Here is a 15,753-nt window from a genome sequence, read left to right on the forward strand (position 1 = left end):
CACTTATAGTTTATCACCAGACGGTTTACTCAACCTTAAACTTAATAGCTTAACGTGATCTTCACATTCTTAGTTGGTAGTATTTCATTTTGTTTAGAAGTGCAGTAGTTCATTATGTTAAGAAGTGTATTACTTATTATCTCTTTCATTATTTACGGTAGTTGTAACGTGCATATATTGTAACACTTATAGCAATACAAAGCAGTTCCATGCAAGTTTAATATGGTATCAGAGCTCTCTCTCTCTCTCTAACAAGAGTAAATCGATCCTTTTTCTTTTCTCTCACCATGGCCACCGAACCCTCAACCATCTCCAATCTTTCACCAGCCAGCCAAAGTCTCCACTCATCAAATAACCAAGCCAATGATTGTGTTTCAATCAACGCCGCTGCCCAATTGCCTATACGGCTTACACCCGAAAATTATTTTACATGGAGAGCGCAATTCCTCTCTTTAGCTTTTGGCTATAATCTGACAGGTTACATTGATGGCACATCTGAGTGCCCTTCTCAGTATCAAACTGGCAGCAATAATGGTCCGCCTACCATCAACACAGCCTATACCTTATGGAAACGCCAAGATCAGTTGATCTTTCACTCCATCCTAGCCTCCTGCACCGAAAGAGTTGCCCCACTCATAGCTAGTTCCACAACATCCAAGCAAGCGTGGGATAAGCTTGCACGGCTATACTCCAATCGTAGCCGTAGTCGTGTTATCTCTCTTAGAGAACGACTTGCACGACCTCGTCGTGATGGACAACCTGTTGCCAAATATTTAAATAACTTACGTTCTATTTCTGATGAAATTACTTTGATTGATGTTCCTGTTACAGATGATGATCTCGTGGTACAAATTATTAATGGCGTAGGAAAAGATTTCAAAGAAATTATTGCTGGTGTTCGGATCCGTGAGATACCACTTTCTTTTGATGAGCTATATGAAAAGCTTGTAGATTACGAAGATATGTTAAAGCGAGAGGAAAAATCCACAGACACGACTATCACTGTCAATGCCGCAGTCAAACAGCAGACAACAAACCGTGGCCCTTATCAGAACTAGAGAAGAGACAGCAATCCGAGATTTAATAATGATCCTAATCGTGGGTATCAAAATCAAAATGGCAACAACAGAAATTATCATCGCAACCCACAAGGCCAGTATCGTAACAATGGAGGATATCAAAAGAAGCAGCCCACCGGGTACCAGGGCTACTGTCAACTTTGCGGTACCAAGGGCCATGCAGCACGGGATTGTCCGGATTTTACCTCCCACAAAAACAGTCCGACTATGAACCACGCAGCAACCACAGGCACATCCAACCCCAATTGGTTAGTCAACAGCGCCACCTTACATCATGTTACAGGAGATCTCTGAAATTTGAGCACTCATAGTCCTTACCATGGTTCTGATTCCGTCATTGTTGGTAATGGCATGGGTCTTGGTATATCTCACACTGGCTCAACTTCCTTATGTACCTCTAACTCAAAATTTTATTTGCAAAATATTCTTTATGTTCCGACTATCAATAGAAATTTAATCTCTGTGTCTAAATTTTGCAATGTTAATAAAGCCTCAATGGAATTTTTTCGTGATCATTTTCAGGTGAAGGATTTGAGCACGGGGGCGGTCCTCTTGCAAGGCCAGAATAATCAGGGTGTCTATGAGTGGCCGGCAGCTTTTTCTTTACCCATTCCAGCCTTGCTGACTTTAAATGCTACAATAAAAACTGATGCTGCTCACTGGCATCAGCGTCTAGGTTATCCGTCTAGGGATATTTTGATTTGTTCTTCGTACCTTCAATTTGTCTTCGCACTTGGATTTTGAGTCTTGTGAGTCTTGTTTATGCAATAAGAGCCATCGGCTCCCTTTTGGCAAATCTTCTTTATGTAGTACTCGTCCCTTGGATTTAATATATTCTGATGTTTGGGGTCCTGCCCCTGTTACTTCCTTTGATAATTATAAGTACTACATGATTTTTGTTGATCATTTTACTAAGTATGTCTGGTTTTTTCCGTTACGGCTAAAATATGATGTTTTCTTTACATTTGTTTGTTTTAAAACACTTGTTGAAAATTATTTTCGTACTACTATTCGTAATATTTACACCGACGGTGGTGGTGAGTTCCTCAAACTCACCTCATTTTTTCAACAGACGGGCATTAATCACCTGCTTACACCACCCTACACACCACAACATAATGGAGTCGTCGAACGTCGTCATCGACATATTGTTGAGACGGGGTTGGCGTTACTTCATCAAGCCTCGCTACCTCCTAGCTTTTGGATGTTTGCGTTTCAAACCGCCACCTACTTAATTAATCGTCTACCATCCAAAACTACATCCATGACCTGTCCTTTCAGGCTCTTATCTGATGCCCATCCTAATTATGCCAATCTACGTGTATTTGGGTGTCTCAGTTTCCTATGGTTACACCCATATACGCGCAACAAACTAGAGCTCAGGTCCAAGCCTTGTGTGTTTCTCAGTTATTGCCTACAACAAAGTGCATACAAGTGTTTAGATGTTCAGTCTGGTAAGATTTATGTTTCCCGTGACGTTCAATTTATTGAGTCTCAGTTCCCCTATCAGTCCCTCACATCTACTGCCTCTCCCTCCTCTGTTTCACTCACCTCCTGGTTTCCATCCATTTTTTCGGTCTCGGTTCTGTCGGTTCACTCTTCTTCTCCAGGTGGTTCCCATCTTGCAACTTCGGATTCGCTTCCTGCTAGCTCCGATTCTTCACTGGCCTCTTTCGCCTCTACTTCGGGTATTATTCATAACCCTCATACTTATGACTCTTTACCTCCCCATGTCCATGCACCAGTACTAACTCCCTCATCTCCCATCTCCAATCCTTCATCACTGGCCCCGTCTACTTCCCCGTCGTCACCAACAGCCCCATCATCGTCACCACCAACACCTCCACCTCCACTGCTGACCCGAGCCCATCCAATGATAACCCGGTCACGCAATAACATTTATAAACCAAAACGGCTTGACCACACTACCCTCGCTCCTATTATTTCCAAACATCCGCTGCCCTCCACTGTTGAACCAACTAGTATTAAGGCTGCCCTTGCCGACCTGCAATGGCTTCAGGCCATGCGTACTGAATATAATGCTCTTATTTCTAATCATACTTGGGATCTTGTTCCTCCTGTACCTTCTCAAAATTTGGTTGGTTGTAAGTGGGTGTTTCGTGTCAAATGCCACCCCGCTGGTTCTGTTGACAGGTATAAAGCGCGGCTGGTTGCTAAGGGCTTTACTCAGCGTCCTGGTCTCGACTACCACGATACTTTCAGCCCTGTTGTTAAAACCTCTACCGTTCGTGTTATTCTTTGCTTAGCCTTGCAATTTGGTTGGCCGATTCGTCAGTTGGATATCAATAACACCTTCCTCAATGGTTCTCTTGACGAAGAGGTTTACATGAAGCAGCCGCCTGATTTTATTGATTCTAACTGGCCTTCCTTTGTCTGCAGGTTATGCAAGTCTCTGTATGGCCTTAAGCAGACGCCTCGTGCATGGTTTACTACTCTGTACAAATTTTTGTTGTCCTATGGATTTCGCCAAAGCAAGACTGATGCTTCTCTTTTTCTTTATCACCGTGATGGTCATCGTATTTATTTTTTTGTCTATGTGGATGACTTAATTATTACTGGTTCTCATGGCTGGGTTATTCAGCACTTCATTCATGGTCTTGCTTCTATTTTTGCTCTCAAGGACCTTGGCTCTCTGCATCATTTTTCTCGGGCTTGAGTTGCTTCGCACTTTGTTTGGTGTGTTTCTCTCTCAGCATCACTACGTTCGTTCTCTTTTGGACCGGTTTGGCATGACTGATGCTAAACCTATTGCCACTCCTCTGTCTGCCACCGTTGGTCTTCAACAAACCGATGGTTCTGTCTCTGCTGATGGTACGTCTTATTGTCAACTTCTTGGTGCCTTGCAATATCTCACTCTCACTCGTCCTGACATCTGCTTTGCGGTCAACAAACTATCTCAGTTCATGCAAAGTCCCTCTCAGTTGCATTGGCAGGCTGCCAAGTGCATTCTCCATTACTTGAAAGCTACAATTTTTCATGGCTTTTTTCTTCGCCAGTCCTCATCCTCTGCACTTGCTGCTTATAGTGATTCTGACTGGGGGGGCAATCTTGATGATCGTAGCTCTACGAGTGCTTACGCTATCTTCCTTGGTGGGAATCACATTTCCTGGTCTTCGAAGAAGCAAAAGTTTATGGCACATTCCTCTACTGAAGCCGAGTTTCGCGCCATTGCTGCTACCGTTTTCTGAGCTTTGTTGGCTTCGACACTTGTTCTCAGAACTTGGTATTCGGACTCCTATGCTCAAGCTGCTCTGTGACAATCTTGGTGCCACTCATGTTTGCACAAATCCTAGATATCACTCTTGTATGAAGCATGTGGAAATTGACTTTTATTTTGTTCGTGATAAGATTGTGCAAGGTTTGTTGTCTATTGCTCATGTTCCTTCTGAGCATCAGCTTGCGGATATCTTAACCAAGCCACTTCCCCAACTTCCCCTTGAGCGTGCACGGTCTAAGCTCGGTGTTCTCGACGGTACACCTCTCTTGCGGGGGCGTAATAGCTTAACGTGATCTTCAGGTTCTTAGTTGGTAGTATTTCATTATGTTTAGAAGTGCAGTAGTTCATTATGTTAAGAAGTGTATTACTTATTATCTCTTTCATTATTTACGCTAGTTGTAACGTGTATATATTGTAACACTCTATAGCAATACAAAGCAGTTCCATGCAAGTTTAATAAAACTGAATCTGCTTCTCTTAAATAATTGCTAACCTTCTTGATCCACGATCCTCAAGGCACTCCGCAAAGTAATCAATAGCAATTCTTCAATGTCTAGTGATTCAAGATCCACATAAACTCTTCACAAAGATAAAAAGAAGATAAATAAACAAATCAACACAACATTATGCACCAAATCCGGAGTCTCTGGGGAAGAGGCTGAATTTTGCTTCTCTGCTTTATACTTCTGTGTTGTGGGTGCTTTCAATTGTGAAATACATCTCTTCATATAGGCATTAGGGTTTCACCAAAATAGCAAGTCTTAAAAGACTTGGATTCTTTCCAAATAAGAGTTTATTTCCTCTTATAATTCCCATGAATCTGAATAGGAATAAATATGATATTCTTGTCTTTCTTGTCTCCCAAGAAATATCTAGAGCATTTAATGAACTTCTAACTCTAAGTAGATCTCATGCGCCAATTATAGAATCTCATCATTAATAGACTTTCTAAATTAGATATCTAATTAAATTGGAAATAAATATTCCTAATAAATTGGAATCTCACTAAATTAGGGAATTAATAAATTAATCCCTATTACAAGATATGCAATAAATAAAATTATAATTTAACTAGATTTACCATAAGATGTCAACTCTATAAATAATGAACTTAACAAATTGCATGCCTAGAAACAAAGTGATTGTTTTATTTTTAATTATTTTTTGTACATGCAAGGATTTGTACCGATAAATAATCCTATTTGACCATGCGTCCAAAGATGCAAAATTAATTGTACTTAGATTAAGGGAAAGTAAGTAGTTTCTCTCCATGATTCCACTATAAAAATAGTTAAAGACAAAATTTTGAAGAGACAAGAGCTAACATGGAATTTTGCAGAAACAACGCTAATAAGCACTAGAGTATTTTTGATAAGTTGTGCTACATAAAATGCTTGGAGTTTTTGAGCTTGAAGATGAGAAAGGACAATTTAGTCATTTTATGTAAAGAAAAAATTCACCACCTTTAATTTGGTATTAAGAAATTACCCAACATATATTTAATCTTTAGATAAATAGACCTCAAAACTCATTTTAAATAGGAAAAAGCGCACCAGCACCTCGTAGTTTGGTAAAATAGTCTCAAATATCCCCATATTTTTAGAAGTCACTCGGACTCCTTTTTGAGATATGCAAACTCTCTCTTTAGACTATTCTTGTGATTTATGTGAGTTTATGATTACTTTTAAACACAAAAGGGAGTTTATGGGTCTAGAAAAAGGTTTATATGACTTTAACACAACAAAGGGTCTGTGTATATTAAAGAAAATGTTTGTCTGATCATTTTCTCCGTGACCATTTTCTGAAGCTAAAGGGATGCTAATGTCATTTTTCCTCTAAATAGTTTTAATTTAGTTACCATATTATTCATTAGAATAATAATATAACCACAAACAGTTTAGATTAAGAATGTGTACAAATTGATGCTAGTAATAAAGCCACAAACACTTTTGTATAAAAAAATATGTAATAATTGGTGTGACATATCATCTAAATACATGGTAACAGGAAAAGGAAGGGATTAGCATCCCTATAATCTCTCCTTCTACGTTATAATTAATTTAGGGGAGGAGATGGGGATCATTGAACAAGTGACAATTTTATGCCTAAACAATTTTATTTCTAAACTTGCAATAATAATATTATGCATAAAATTACATTTTACCAACGAAATTAATCAAAATAAACTAAAGGCAATTAAGAATATTCCCTTCAAACTAGGCAAATGCCATTACCATTACAACATGATAAATGAAATTATTTAAATGTAAAGTATCACGTTTGAAAAATCCATAAAAATGAGTATACCTCTTACACTAATCTATTATAAAAATTATCTTTGATAATCTTCAAAATCCTATGACAAAATAAAAAAAAATGGTTTTGTATAAGTAAATTAAATGAATGCATTATAATTGTGCATTTAACTGTGCAGTTTCATTTATGACAGATAATAATAAATTTTATACAAGTCTTTATATTATCTCTTATTTATATTATTCTTTTATAAATATTAGGTTATTTTTATTTACATCCATACTACTACAATTTAAAAACATTCACTAAAAACTTTTAAAAAATATATAATAAAAATTAAGAATATTGGGAATTGAGAGAGGTCCATCCATTCCCGAGTGAGAAATTAAATATTAATTATCTTCGTCCTTTTGCCGAATGTGAAAAGTCCCCAAACGACCTTCTTCCTTGTGGGAATTTTCAGCCATCAGTAGTAATCATATTATTATTGATGAATTAAAAATAAGTTAAGACCTATATAATTTTTTATTTTTATATTTTAATCAATTAATTTTACCTTACTATATTATATTAATTTGTACAAATATTTGACCCTTTGTAATTATTGTATTGATTAGAAAGGAACTTACGAGGATTCACCTAACATAGATTTGTCTCTGTGGGGTCAAAGATAATTCCAATTCTATAACCTCTCGTGTTCTGTCTGTTTTAGCTGGCTTCTTATTCTATTCTATCCAATTGCTCTGGGTTTGTTTCTTTGACTCGGATAAATACGAGGTAGGTGTTTATTGAATTTTGAGTACACGACAATTTTTTTTTTTTTTATTTGACTATCACGCTATTGTTGAAATATATATATTTCTTTAATAATTATATAGTACAATACCAAGGAAAATTTTGTCAAGATCTATCGTAGGAACAATTTACACGATGACCCCTCAGCTAAAGTCAATCTGCTCTAAGACCCAGATATTCTTCCTCAATTGCAATAAGGCCCATAAACCAGAATGCACTAGTTCTCACACCAATATTGTTTCCATTATTATTATTTAGAATTTTCTTGTGGATGTCATCACAAGTGGGAAGAGTGAATTAGATTGATCCTACTTATAAGAAGTATTTTAATGATCTTAGCACGGGTGAAGTAAACAATAGATGTAAATCTCGGGAAACCTCAAAGCCTGCTACTTGGCCTATAATTCCTCAAGAACTGAAAACATCTATTGCCCCGAAACAACTTAAATATACCTCCATGGCTAAAATTAACAATGACAATAGGATATGGTTACAATTCTGCTATTCATACTTTTGATGGTTACATGAAAGATGAGAAGAATACTTAAACGTAGCATCTTTTTTTTTTTTAATTTAATTGAATTATTCAAAATTTTATAATATAAATGCAAATGAATCACCAATAATGTGCTGTGACCTTTTGCGGATGGATAGGAACGGGCTTATATCTCTGATGTCAATTTTTCAAAGAAACAAGGATGGCTTCTTGATAGTAAACATTTAATTGTTAAGAGAAAATGACTATGTTCTTATTTACAATTAGCCACAATCTTCAAAATTGTTTCATTAAAATTAGATTCCAGCACTCAAGCACTCAGGTCAAAAAATGTGAAGATCTTTTCATGAAGTTCTAGTGGCAATGATGAAGTCTTGGAAAGAAATGATCACTCCTCTGTTATTTAACCAGGAGGATATTTGTTCTTCGCACATGAACGAAGCTCGAAGAAAATTTCTAGAGGGCTAAGTTCAAACTTCAGGTATTAGTAGGGAACTGATTTTAGAAGATTTTCCATCTATCATTGTGATGTATCCACTAAGAACTTCGGAATTGAGGATGCTATTGCAAGTAAAAAACAAAATGAAAAAATAATTAACAAAATAAAAATCAAAGAGCTATCTAGGTTTTATAAAATTTTTAAAAGGCTATTTACCATTTTGTCAAAATGAAAAAATAATTAACAAATAAAAATCAAACTACTGAGTCACTTCTGACTTTATTTTACAGAATTTGAAAATTATATTTTTATCTTATAGATAAAGTACATATATCAAGTTTGTAGGGTCAAATAAGTCCTTTTATACTTAATTTAATAATTCATTTAGAAGCTTCAAAATTTTTCAAAACCTATAGGTGCCATGGTCCCTCGTTTTCATAAGTCTCCGCCCCTATCTACCCACATTTATGAGAGAAAAAAATTCTATCTCTAACATTTATAAATGGATTATACTATAAATGTATAAATTTAGCTTTTCAATAAATTCGATAATATCTATTGAAGACCAATTGAGTTTGCAAAGTGCAAATTGTAAAAACAAAGTTTTGTTTAGGTCATTGAACCTTTGCATGCAAGTGATAAAATGAAACAGTTCATATGGCCTGCAACTTGAAATATATATACATATTTTCTTAAATGATGGTTACCCGAATCCATCGGCCTTCATTTGATCTTGGCCACTTCAAAGAGGGAATAACATTGCCAATCTTGCAAAAATGATCATTAATTCCATCCGCTCGGAGCCATGCTAATTGTTAATTCTATACTTTTGGCACTGGGAATTGGGCTGGACGAGCGCAAGGCCCATGGTTAATAAACAGAACCAGGGCCGGGCTTGAACCATTTTTTTAATTAATTAATTAATTTTCTTTTGATACAAAAAGGGCTTAGTTAAAAACTAGGCAACAACCATTCGTGGGTACGCAGACCCAGACACATCATGTAACAGCCACCCTTCAGTTCCGGATGGAGGAGTTGGAAACACATAGATCCCAAGAGGCAAAAGAAGAGCTTGGTTGGCAAGGTAATCAGCTGCAAAATTAGTTTCTCTATAGCTGTGCGACAGAGATACCTGCCAATCTCTGTTAGGGAGTCTTTTAATTCCCTGAATAAGAGAGGAGTAAGCATTGGGATGAATGTTATTTGTGGCCAGGATTTTAATGGTGCATCGACTATCAACTTCAACACGTAGTTGTCGAATCCCAATATTCCAAGCAAGCTGCAAACCTTGAAAAAGACCCCAAACCTTCGCCCCAGTAATAGTGCAATGGCCAATATTCATACCAAAACCATGAACCCATTCTCCGCAATAATTTCTAATGAGGCCACCTGCACTTGCATGTCTTGAAATCTTTCTAGCACCATCTGTATTTAATTTAAAAAAGGCCAAGGAGGGGGCGTCCATTTCAACCATTTGATGATCATTTCATGGCCTGGTCTAATGATATTCTTCATGGAAGAATTAATTTCAGTCGCACGGTGGATGATGTCCAACACAATATTTACAACACTGATGTTTGCCTCATTATGAATGAATTGAGTTTGCCAATACCAAATCCACCACAGAGCAACACAAAAAATACAGGGCCATTTTTCATCTCTCCTAATCAATCCCATGTTCTTAAGATTGTAGTAGATCCAACTCGTTAAGTCCAAATCAAAAAAATTATTCCATAGATTATTAGGAACCAATCTAAGCCACACTTGCCAAGCAATAATACAATCCCTCAACACATGAATGGTATCTTCAAGGTAGTGGCCGCAACTACAACAAGTAGCATCCGTAGTAATGTGCCTTCGATGAAGCTCAAACTTTGTTTTTAGCCTATTGCTTATGGCGAGCCAAATAAAGGTTCTAATACTTTAAGGTCCATTCCATTTCCAAGCCAAATTCCACAAAGAGTTATCGGCCACATTATTGGACTGGTGCAAGGAGAGGTATGCAGATTTTGCCGTGAAATGCCCTGTATTAGAGTAAGTCCAGTAACATTGATCCTCACCACTATTAGCACAAGGAGCTTTAACTGCAGCAATCTTTAGAATTATGTGGTTGGGTAACAAAGGAGCAAATAATTGCCAATTCCAATTGCCATTGCTATATGAAAAATCAACTACACATAAATTAATCAGCTGATCAGGGATTGGGTTCTGGGCATATGATTGTAAGTTATCAGCCTCATTGAGCCATAAATCCCACCAGAGTTTCACTCTTGTTCCATCCCCAAGGGCCCAATGAGTTCCCTTCAAATCATGATCCCAAACCTTCTCCACAGCACGCCACAAGTAAGACCCGTTCCTCGTTTGTAAGCTATTAGGAAGACAAGTGGTATCAATCTTGTACTTAGAAGCCATAACCTGAACCCAAAAATCATTAGGAGAGTTGACTAGGCCTCACCTAATTTTCATCAGCAAAGCCATATGCATATGAGATAAATTTTTAAGACCAAGGCCCTCACACGATTTGGGTTGGCATAGAGTGTCCCACTGGATGAGATTCAATTTTCTTTTTTCTGTATTTCCACTCCAAATAAAATTCTTGCAGCTTTGATCAATTTTGATAAGAACCGAAGCTAGAATTTTTGTTGATTGCATGGCATAAACTGAGAGAGCTTGAATTACCAATTGTGCTAAAGTTATTCTTCCCGATAGAGAGAGATGCTTGGCATTCCAGCCTGATAAACGCTGCTAAACTTTATCTAAGATCTCTTGATAAGTTGCCTTGGTAACTCGGGAGTGAAGGATGGGCATACCAAGGTATTTACCGAGGTTCTTTGTTACTGAAAACCCGAGTGTATTTTTTATCTCTCGGATTGTGTCCTTCTGAACATTTCGAGAGAAGAAAATTTGGGTCTTTGCTCTGTTCACCTTTTCTCCAGAGCTTAAACAAAAGGTATCCAAAACCTTATTAATCACATGAGCTTGCTCACCAGAAGCCTCTGCAAGAAGAAGAAGATCATCAGCGAAAAATAAATGAGTAATAGGAATACCTCCATGAATAAGCCTGATTGGTTTCCAAACCTCACTCCGAACTGCCTGATTGATTCCGTGATTGAGCCTCTCGATGCACATGACAAAAATATAAGGGGATAAAGGGTCCCCCTGTCTCATTCCTCTAGATAAGATAAAACTTTCTGTGAGCTCACCATTTTACAAAAGTTGCATCAAAGCTGTAGTTACACACTCCATTATAATACGAATCAAGTCCCTTGGTTACCCAATCACCCCTAGGGTCTTTTGAATAAAATCCCAACTCAAACGGTCATACGCCTTTTCTAGATCAACCTTGATAGCCATCTGACCAGTTTTGCCCCCTTTGTTCTTCATGGAGTGGATGATTTCCTGGGCAACAATAACGTTTTCAATTATATGCCTCCCAGGAACAAAACTTGTCTGAGCAGGGCCAATGAGTTGCGGCAGAATGGTTTTGAGGCAATTAGCCACCAATTTAGTTATAGTCTTGTAAACCACTGTGCAAAGACTAATAGGTCTAAATAATTTGAGAGAATCTGGATTATTGGTCTTGGGTATCAGTACAATAAGAGTTTGGTTTAACTCCTTGGGCAATTGCTTTCTCGAGAAAAAAATCTTTAATAAGCTAACAAACTGAGGACCCCACCACATGCCATTGAGTTTGGAAGAAGATGGCATGAGGCCTTCTACTCCTGGGGCTTTCATTGGGCTTATGCTAAAGATCGTATCTTTGATCTCTGCATCATCAACAATTCTGATCAGACTGTTCAGAACATCATTATCAATTAAAGGGAAATCAAGAGTAAAAGGGTATTGGACATGAACACCTCCCTCTTTCATGTACAAGTTAAAAAAGTAATAAACTACATGGGCTTTAATATCAGCTTCATCATGGATCCACTGCCCCACGTCATTTTTTATCATGTCAATTCTATTTCGTCGACGTCTGTCAATAGCATTTTGATGGAAAAAGGCCTTGTTCCTATCCCGATAGACAATCCATTCTCTCCAAGATTTTTGGAACCATAACACTTCCTCTTGAGTTAAAACTTTTTCAAGATCTCTCTTTAGCTTAGTTTCTAACTTGCTTAAACTCCTAGAATGACGCTTCTCCAAAAACCGTTGGATTCCACCAATTCTAGCCAGCAGTTCCTTTTTCCTTTTAAAAATATTGTCAAAAATGTCTTTATTCCAGTTTCCCAGTTTGTTGATAAAATCAGCGGTAGCATTAGTACAGTTCAAGTTGCGCTTCCAGTTATTTTCCACAAAGGGTTGGAACCTCTCATCAGTTAGCCAAGGAGCTAAAAACCAAAAAGATTTCACGCCCGTAGGAGCCAAATTATTTTTTCTACAGTGAAACATCACTGGTCTATGATCGGAATTTAATTTGGGGATGTGGAAAACTTCCGCTGCATCGTTCATCATCATCCACTCTTCATTACAAACCACACGATCCAATCTTTTCGATAAGTTGCCTTTTTATCATGTGTATTTGGGACCCTTAAAGGAAGGTTCCATGAGATGGTTTCGATGGAACCATCCATTAAAGAGGTCACACACACCATTAATTCTGGCTGACCCTCCTTTCTTTTCAGATACTTTTCTAACTGCATTGAAGTCCCCGCCAATCATCCACGGACCATCAATAGACTTGGAAACTTCATCTAACTTAGACCATAGAATTTTCCTTACCATGGGAATCGGACTAGCATAAACTACCGTGACCCAAGAACTAAAACCTCTCGAATCAATAATTTTGAAATGAATAAATTGACTATGATTGATGATAAACTCCACCTCAAACCTGTCATCCCATATAATCCAAATGCCACCAGAAAAACCCTTAGCTTCCACTCGGTGAGATCTCTGGAAACCATTTTTTTTAATGAAACCATCAGCCTTGGATCCACTAATGCGAGGCTCGAATAAAGCAACCAGATTCAGTCTATAATTACTAACAAAAGTCTTAAAAGTCCTGCAAAATCCAGGCGAGAGTGCTCCCTGGCAATTCCAAAACAATATGTTGTACATCATAAGAAATATAAGCAAAGAGATAAGCATGAACTCCTTACATACTAAGCCCTAAAGTCGCTCCTCCATGCACTCCAGGAGTTTCATTAACAACAATATTTTCATCATCAGACATAATGTCTTCATCTTCATTGCTAAATGCAAGTTGAGGATCACCATCATAAAACACCATTGTATTAATAGCTCCGTCATCCTTTTCATCGAGAGGATCAGTTAGGTGATTTGGGTAAAGTTGTTGTTCCAGGTTGTCAGCCTCTTTTCCACTTGAGCCGCTTGGTGGATTACTCACAATCTCATGGTTATTTATGGGAATAGTCACTGCAGTACGTTTGTGAGGATCAAGGGTTGTCAAGATTAAGGTGGGTTCAACGAGCAAGCTATGAGGATGTCTTAAGGGATTTGGGTTAGGGACATAAGTATTGGGAGAGAGAGTTTTAGTAACATGGGGACGTAAATTTGCATGCATGGAAGTAGATGTTTTGGAGTTTGGTAGTTAAGGTCGTGAAAGCTGTGATTTGGCCAATTATTTAGCTTTGGAAAGGTGGTTTTGAGGTTTTAAGGTGCTAAGGGTTTTCAGAGGATGGTTTTTTCGGGTGTTAAAGTGATCGGTAATGGATTTAGTTGGTTATTAGGGAGGGACAATGATGGGGTTTTGAACAGTAATTTTCGTCACGCTATTTGTATTAGGATCATCAGTTAAGGCAGCAAAACGGGAGGTAGTACTATAATTATTTCACTGATTCCTCTCCGAATCGGTGATATTTTCCTTGTCCACAACTACTTTAGGTCTCTCTTTCCGTGCCACAATCATCCATGGACCTAATTTCTCACTACTGTTGTTAGCCACAGCTGAGGCACCATCCTTATCAACTGTCATATTAACTAGTGGAATGCTCTCAGAATTACCGACCTTAGCCCCATTCGAAACTTGTTTTTCAGGACAAACAATATTATTGTGGCCATATTTACCACACTGGTAACATATAATTGGCAACCCTTCGTATTTAACCTTTTGAATTTTTCCGTCTAAATTAAACTAAGACACCAAAGGCTGAGAAAGAGAAATACGGACAACAATCTTTGCAAACTTTCCCCTCTCCCATGATTCGGTATGATAATCAATCTTGATAATGGTGCCCATAAGTTGTCTAACCTTCAGTGGAATACGCTTATCGTATAAATGAAAAGCCGTACCAGGTAGTCGGATCCAAACAGTTGCAGAGGCGATATCAGTAATGGTGCTATCGAATTGAGGAGTCCAAGGTTGTACTGTTAAATAGTGCCCAAAGATTACCCATGGCCCCTCAGTTAAAGCATAGATTGCATCCTTTGGTGAGTGGAGGCGAACTAAAAAGTAATTGTTTTTTAGGTCAATCACTGAAAAATCCTGAATCATAGGCCACACTACCTTCAGTCGATTACACAAAACCTTATATCCAATGTTTCTCCCTAATAACTTCACTACCACAGAATTCTGCCAAGGTTTAGTCAGTTTATCATGGACTCATTTTGAGAACTTGATAGTTGGCATGGTGCCATCCTCTCCAACCGTCACATCGTCAGGTTCAAAGTCCCAGTCATTTTCCATCTCAATATCATCAAAGTTTTTGTGTTGGCTAGGGGGTACAAGCGCATCCTTGAAAGAGAGCGGTGGTGGATTATCCTCGTTCGTACCATGGCTACGAAAGCGAGCCTTTTTTGTGGACCGATCTTTAGGCAACGGGGGTGGAATCACTTTCAGCAAGTTAGGGTTTTCGTGGAGTTTAGAGTTTTCAGAGCTCTCCGACATTTTCTCTGTTACTTGGACTTTTTCTTCTAGCAACATTCTGTTTTAATATGTTTTAGCAAAAAAGGGGGCTCTTTTTTTTTTTTTCTAATCTACCCACCAATTTTTTTTAAATTTTTTTTTCCTTTCTAAAAGAGTTTTCAGCTCCCAAACAATTCACTGCTGAGTTTACCAACTTTCTGCCCATACTGCCCTTGAAAATTAAGCTTCATATTTAATGGATTTTGTTCTCCGATGAATGAACATCAATAATAAACATGAATTTTTTTTTGTCGTTGACTGAACATTATTGAGTGATTTTGTACAATTTTATGCTATGACAATCTTTATTCAAATAATTACAGTTGCAACGATGATTTTAAGAAGTAAATTAAGTTCCAAAAATAATTTTGATAAGTGAATTTTTTTTTTAAATTTGTTTCAATATTGTATGCAATACATCCAAAGCCCAACATGGGAATGAAGTGCCCACTTCATCTACAATCAAAGCTCAAAGCATGTAACTATAACCCACCTTATAGATTTCAATCATCCATTCTTAAGGGAATGAAGTGCCAACCAGCCTAGCCGAAGAGCTGTTGACAGAAGTAAATTAAGTTAAGG

The 15,753-nt window shown here is 37.7% G+C and overlaps 2 protein-coding genes across 2 annotated transcripts; both read right to left on the minus strand.

The window, feature by feature from the left end:
* Positions 1-10,226: 10,226 nt before the first annotated feature.
* Positions 10,227-13,830, minus strand: LOC112097865. Its single transcript, XM_024183455.1, has 5 exons — positions 13,438-13,830; positions 12,896-13,334; positions 11,578-12,634; positions 11,229-11,475; positions 10,227-10,718 (listed from the first exon to the last, which is right to left on the minus strand). The coding sequence occupies exons 1-5, from the start codon at positions 13,828-13,830 to the stop codon at positions 10,227-10,229; spliced, it is 2,628 nt and encodes an 875-aa protein (XP_024039223.1).
* Positions 13,831-14,097: 267 nt separating this feature from the next.
* LOC112097866 lies at positions 14,098-15,153 on the minus strand. The gene is made up of 3 exons (XM_024183456.1): positions 14,914-15,153; positions 14,518-14,838; positions 14,098-14,400 (listed from the first exon to the last, which is right to left on the minus strand). Exons 1-3 carry the CDS (start codon positions 15,151-15,153, stop codon positions 14,098-14,100), a joined length of 864 nt encoding a protein of 287 aa, XP_024039224.1.
* Positions 15,154-15,753: the final 600 nt, after the last annotated feature.

Source organism: Citrus clementina, unplaced genomic scaffold, assembly GCF_000493195.1.
Source record: "Citrus clementina cultivar Clemenules unplaced genomic scaffold, Citrus_clementina_v1.0 scaffold_5, whole genome shotgun sequence".
In the NCBI taxonomy this organism is placed as follows: domain Eukaryota; kingdom Viridiplantae; phylum Streptophyta; class Magnoliopsida; order Sapindales; family Rutaceae; genus Citrus; species Citrus x clementina.

Bases quoted from the DNA above. Each gene is read 5' to 3' on its own strand.
- LOC112097865 (XM_024183455.1), bottom strand. From the start codon at position 13,830: ATGCATGCAAATTTACGTCCCCATGTTACTAAAACTCTCTCTCCCAAT. The intron at 11,476-11,577 runs GTAACCAAGGGA...TATCTTATCTAG, and splicing joins AAGACCCTAGGGGTGATTGG to AGGAATGAGACAGGGGGACC. The intron at 10,719-11,228 runs GTGAACAGAGCA...TTTTGGGTTCAG, and splicing joins GTTTAAGCTCTGGAGAAAAG to GTTATGGCTTCTAAGTACAA.
- LOC112097866 (XM_024183456.1), bottom strand. From the start codon at position 15,153: ATGTCGGAGAGCTCTGAAAACTCTAAACTCCACGAAAACCCTAACTTG. The intron at 14,839-14,913 runs GTTGGAGAGGAT...AAACCTTGGCAG, and splicing joins TTGAACCTGACGATGTGACG to AATTCTGTGGTAGTGAAGTT. The intron at 14,401-14,517 runs GTTAGACAACTT...TTGGTGTCTTAG, and splicing joins ATAAGCGTATTCCACTGAAG to TTTAATTTAGACGGAAAAAT.